This window comes from Ceratina calcarata, unplaced genomic scaffold, assembly GCF_001652005.2.
Source record: "Ceratina calcarata isolate Rehan_Ccalc_2016 unplaced genomic scaffold, ASM165200v1 scaffold72.2, whole genome shotgun sequence".
In the NCBI taxonomy this organism is placed as follows: domain Eukaryota; kingdom Metazoa; phylum Arthropoda; class Insecta; order Hymenoptera; family Apidae; genus Ceratina; species Ceratina calcarata.
In genome coordinates this window covers 1,361,646-1,367,159 of record NW_017178472.1, presented here as the reverse complement: position 1 = coordinate 1,367,159, position 5,514 = coordinate 1,361,646, and the positions used below count along the sequence as shown (strand labels likewise).

The 5,514-nt window shown below is 33.5% G+C and overlaps 1 protein-coding gene across 2 annotated transcripts; it reads left to right on the top strand.

The window, feature by feature from the left end:
* The first annotated feature begins 221 nt into the window (after positions 1–221).
* Positions 222–5,441, top strand: LOC108630380 (peptidyl-alpha-hydroxyglycine alpha-amidating lyase 1). Of its 2 annotated transcripts, none has more exons than XM_018033671.2 (6): positions 222–647; positions 815–998; positions 1,079–1,705; positions 1,780–2,190; positions 2,282–2,488; positions 3,738–5,441. In XM_018033671.2, exons 1-6 carry the CDS (start codon positions 552–554, stop codon positions 3,944–3,946), a joined length of 1,734 nt encoding a protein of 577 aa, XP_017889160.1. In that variant the 5' UTR covers positions 222–551; the 3' UTR covers positions 3,947–5,441. The 2 variants fall into 2 exon arrangements, with proteins under 2 accessions (XP_017889160.1, XP_017889161.1); XM_018033672.2 differs by having other exon boundaries at positions 223–647; positions 2,282–2,383.
* The last annotated feature ends 73 nt before the right edge of the window (positions 5,442–5,514 follow it).

Genomic DNA, 5,514 nt, shown 5'->3' with positions numbered 1-5,514 from the left:
AAATGCATTGATCAATCTCTACTTATGTATACTTTGTTTGTGATATTACTTCGTTAGTGGTGCATCGACGACTCGTCGATAACACGCCTGACACAATAATGCAGTTTAGAACCGACGTCAGTTTTGCTTCGTGTTTCTTACTTTTCGGCCCAGCTCATTCTAAAGGGCGTCAAAAATTGCAGACTGGTTTTGGGGCCGCGAGGTCCCATAAGGCTGCCACTCTTTAGTAATCTCTCCTCGATGTTGATATGAAAACCATAGACTCGTGGGTATATTCCAATAGCTGACCGCTAGATGGCTATTCCTATTCCCTCCTACTCCTACCTTTTACCTCCCTCTCTGTTGCATACAGTCGTATACGTTATACGTCAGTGATCATACGCGTGGCGTCGAAGAAGCTTCATGAAGCTGAAATGACCCATATCTGTATTCGATTATTACTTTTCTAAGATTATACTATGCAAAGCGATCGATATTTAAACGTACAATAAATAACAGTTCGAATAAAGGTGGCTAATGTTACGTGTGTCTAATGATCGTATCGCTTAAAGATGTTACATTTGAGACATGACATCGCCTGTTGCATTTCTGTTTTATGTATTTTAAATCTTGTCAAAGCCGACTCGCAGGATTATCTGAATTTCGAGGTAAATAAAACAATTCGAAAATCGAAAAATAAAAAAATTAGAGTATAACGCTAATGTTTGTCCACTTAAAATTATTTACGATAATTCGAATAAAATCAGTACTTATACGCATTAATAATTTCTTTTCGTTAATCAATGTAAACTAATAACGATAATAATTTCTACAGCACAGAGCTATTCATTTACCTGACAAAAAATTTAGCTTCCGTGAATACTCAGACTACTCTGATAATGACGAAAGAGATAAAGGATCTCTAGTTCCACAATGGGATCAAATACCTGTACTTTACCACAATGAGCATTTATCACAAACATTGGACAATGAACAAGTCTCAGATGCATTTGACAAAAGTTAGTACACAACATACGTTCACCGAATAAAATATAAAGTTACTCATATTTTACACTTCTTTATTTTTTTATGTGCACAGACATCATATGGGATTCTCTTTGGGCTCATGATATAAAATTTGGTCAAATAACAGCAGTGTCCATAGACCCAAATGGAGACATTGCAATATTCCATAGAGGTTCACGAATATGGGACACAACAACATTTGATGATGATAATAGGTTTGACAGAAATAAAGGACCCGTCAGCGAGAATACTCTAATACTGTTAGACAAAGCCGGAAGAAAGCTACTAGAATGGGGTGCAAATATGTTTTACCTGCCACATGGTTTAACCATAGACATGCATGGCAACTATTGGGTCACTGACGTTGCTTTACATCAAGTTTTAAAATTTGATGCTAAAGATATAGCACTGATGAAAAGTATGGCGAGATTGAGGAAAAGAGAGTATAATCAAGAATCAGTATATCTGACCGACCATGAGTCTAATAATATGTATGACAATTATGTGCCAAAACCTTCGATGATTCTTGGAGAAGCTTTTGTTCCTGGCAACGATGCAAAACGATTTTGCAAACCAACAGCGGTTGCTGTGCAAAGTAATGGTGAATTTTTTGTAAGCGATGGATACTGTAATTCTAGAATCATTAAATTCAATGCCAATGGAGAAGAAATTCTACATTGGGGTAGACATTGGGGAAGAGGTATCTATATTTCTCTTATGTAACTATTCCTTAGATATTGAATCGTAATGTAATGAATTTATTTTCCATTGTAGGAAGCTGGAATGAACGGAACCCACCACCAAATGCATTTTATGTACCTCATGCTTTAGCGCTAGCCAGTGAATACAACTTAATTTTTGTTGCTGATAGAGAAAATGGTAGAGTTTTATCTTTCTTTGCAAGCAACGGAACATTCCACAGAGAATACAAATATTCCATTGTTGGTACAAAGATATATAGTGTAGCATATGCTAGAGACAAACTTTATTTAGTTAATGGTCCTATGTTCAATTCAAATGTACACGTTCGAGGATTTGTTGTTGATATGAATTCGGGAAACATAGTATCTCAATTTGGCCCGGGGCACGACATGAGTATGCCACATGATATAGCCGTATCTGATGATAGTTCAGAAATATACGTAGTAGAATTGAATAATCAGACTGTTTATAGGTTTCTTCAGGGTAAGATATACAAATTCTAAGATGAATTTTAATATAGAAATGAAAGCTATGTAAACTGTACTCATAGAAAGTATGTCGTTTTTCTTCACAGACATTAGTGCGTCAGAGCAAACTGGAAATTCTGTGGCACGAGCAAATCCTCACCATGAACCAGCACCGTTAACGGACAATGATATTAACAATCCTTCTGGAGGTACTACAACAGCAACATTAGTCTTATCCCTTGTTACAGCAGCAGTCATTTTTATTGCCCTCTGTGTAGCAATTGCTGCAGTTGTAGCAAGATGTCAAAAAAGAGGTAGATTGTTTCAGTATGATGAATCTGCTGTCGAATTCTCAAAACTAGTCGAATAAGACTATACATTTGACTGATTTTGGGTTGTCGAGTAATAGCTGTGCACGCATGTTAATTAGTTTAGCCAAAGTTGAGCAATCAGTAGCGATTACATGAAAATAGCCAAATTTATTGATCTACTACGTGAAAATTTAGTAAAATGCAACTTCCTTTATGATAAGAGAAAGGGAAACAAATGTTTTTCGCAAATTCCATGTGGACGACTTCGCTATTTTTTCTTTAGTTTCCCAAAAAATTTCACTCCCTATGCTGCATAAATTTTAACAATCTTTTGTGTTGGCTTCGCTTTTGTTCAGTACAGTTTATAAGTAGTCAATGTAATCGTGTATTAGATGTGGTTATGACAGGAACATTAATGTTGTATGCATTTAAAGCTAGGCCAGTACAATAGAATTGTATAAGTGCATAATTTTTAACTTAATTTTGGTTCCAAATATATTTATAATTTTTGTAGACGTTACATAAATTTTTGTCATAGCACAAACGCAATATTTATCTCCTCTATTTAATATAAAACTATATAGTTTTATGCTTTGAAAGCAGGTTATTGCATAGCTTCTTCCTGATTATAATAAAGACTTTCAATTTCATCTATTGAAAATTATCAACATTCTACTTGACTTCCGAGCAGTAGGGTAGTAAGTAAATGTACTTATTGTGTAAATATTGTTTTAACTTTCCTGTGATTGAACGCAAATGTATAATTATTTTTTATTTATTGATTAATTATTAAATTTCTTATGTATTGTATTCAGAACTCAAAACTGAATCTTACTAAGAGACTAATTCTTTACGTACATTCGGTTTAGAAACTTGCATTTCACATTTTCTACCTCTTGTATATGAACATTTATTTTAAATGTCCATATCTTGTAACAGAAATATACATATTTTAATTTCAACAACGTTTTTTGTTATTCTCCTGTGCGTTATCCTATTTAACTTTCAACAAAGATTGCGTAAGTACCGGATAGTAAATTGTGCACGATGCTTAAAAATATTCGATGCTTCATAAAAATTTAACACTGTCTATAGTGATTTCTATTGAATTATACGTACCATACAGAAATGAAAAAGTAATAAGAAAAGATAGCGACGCCATTAATGACCAGTACGAATATTTTCAAATATTAAAATAAATTTGCAATCATTTTTCCGAAATGTTCCTAATTACGTTTATTTTTATAAACAGGATGTTTGTTAATAATGCGCAAACGAATGCGCTGGGAAGCCGAGAGACGAGAAAACTTTAAACTCTCGAGCCTCTTGGAAAAAAGAAGAGGCAAAAGTTTCAAGATATCGGAGAAACGGCCGAATCCGCGAGATTTTAGTAAATTGAACACGGAACCAGAAACGTCGGAGGATGAATATCCAGGAAATAGCATTACGAGAGTCATTTAATTGATCAGATGGTTACAAGTAACGTACCTTTAATCAGACGTGCTGTCTTCAATTCCAATTTGTGCTTACTGCGAGTAGACCCGAATCTAGTTTTCCATGACACTAAAGCGAAAAGCATGTACCGTGGTCGAATCGCAGGTTGCTTCGATTAATACTTCACAAGCGTTGCCTTCTCGTATAAGATCATTAATTACCACACACTGAGTTAAGCACACGCGATTAGTTTAAGATAAGCAAACATAGTCAAGATTGTTCAATGAAATATTGAAACTGCTGCCTGCGACTTCGTTGTTGACTGATTTTCGCTCCCGCGTATTAACCGAACTTAGCCGATCGAAGCCGAAGTTACAAACCTCGCGAATATTTAAATCTGCTATACCACTAACCGTGTATTTCAATTGAATCGATTCAATTTTGTACAAATTACTATAACTGAATGTTTTAACTAATAATTACACTTGAACAAATATTTATAACGCTCTTCTTATATACGAGGAACGAGATATATTGAATGCGAAATGCGATATATGTATGTATATGTGATGTGTGCGTGTGCACACGATCGCGTTCAATCGATTAATCGAATATTGGATTCGATAAGTACCTATGTTCTTCTTGACTACCGTGCAATTAGTGTTTCCAAAGAACTGCCGATATTTTTAGACTTTACTTTGTTTAATATAAATTTTAATTTAGTTTAAACATTTAGAATAGCCTTAATGATTGTGACGGTGGTCTTATGAATGCGGTGAACGGAAGAATTGTAATATTCCTGTGAGAACGTATAACAGGTAAAGGGCAACTATCTCACATTTTGACTGTTTAAAATTTAATTATTTCGAACACATTTGACGTTATTACAAATTCAAAATAGTATCATGTTCAAAGTAATATAATACATTCAAGTTACATGTTTGAAATTGAAGATCAGTTACTTTGAAAAATATTTATGCAACCTAACTTACCTGATAAATAATGGCCTTGCAAATTGCACTTTGAAAGTGACCAAACTTATGTTGCATTAATTGAATATCAATATCTATTTACAAAGTATATTAAAGTTACACAGCGTAAATTATTGACATATCCCTTTAAAGTTTTAACACAAAAATTACATTTCTGTATGTATGTAATGTATACGATTTATAAGACGTGTTTTATCCTTGCATATGCAATCGATGATTTTGTATTTAATTAATTCCTATACATTTTCATAGTTCAAATGTGTTCGTTTGAGACATTCAGTATTTTCTCAGTACCTGGAAATGTATTTAATATTCTTACTTTTTAATACGTGTACATATACATGTGTCTAGTCCGTTTTATTCTCCAAGTCTACTTTAAGTATTTAAACATTCTTTAATCTATACAACCTGTTTCAAATAACTTATGAACATTTTTATGTATAATGCTACAAACACATTGTACCTATGTAACCACTGATATGAAAATGTATATTTTCAAATAAAAATGGTGTTTGTAATATTAAAAGCAATTGGACAAAGGATTAAATTAATTAGACAAACAAGATTTAAACTGTGAAAATCGTGGAGGCTGGGAAACGAGTA

What these genes read in the sequence shown, in the direction of transcription:
- LOC108630380 (XM_018033671.2), top strand. Translation starts at nt 552, where the DNA reads ATGTTACATTTGAGACATGACATCGCCTGTTGCATTTCTGTTTTATGT. An exon ending in CTCAGATGCATTTGACAAAA is followed by an intron (nt 999 to 1,078) that starts GTTAGTACACAA and finishes TTATGTGCACAG; the next exon opens with ACATCATATGGGATTCTCTT. An exon ending in GGGTAGACATTGGGGAAGAG is followed by an intron (nt 1,706 to 1,779) that starts GTATCTATATTT and finishes TTTCCATTGTAG; the next exon opens with GAAGCTGGAATGAACGGAAC.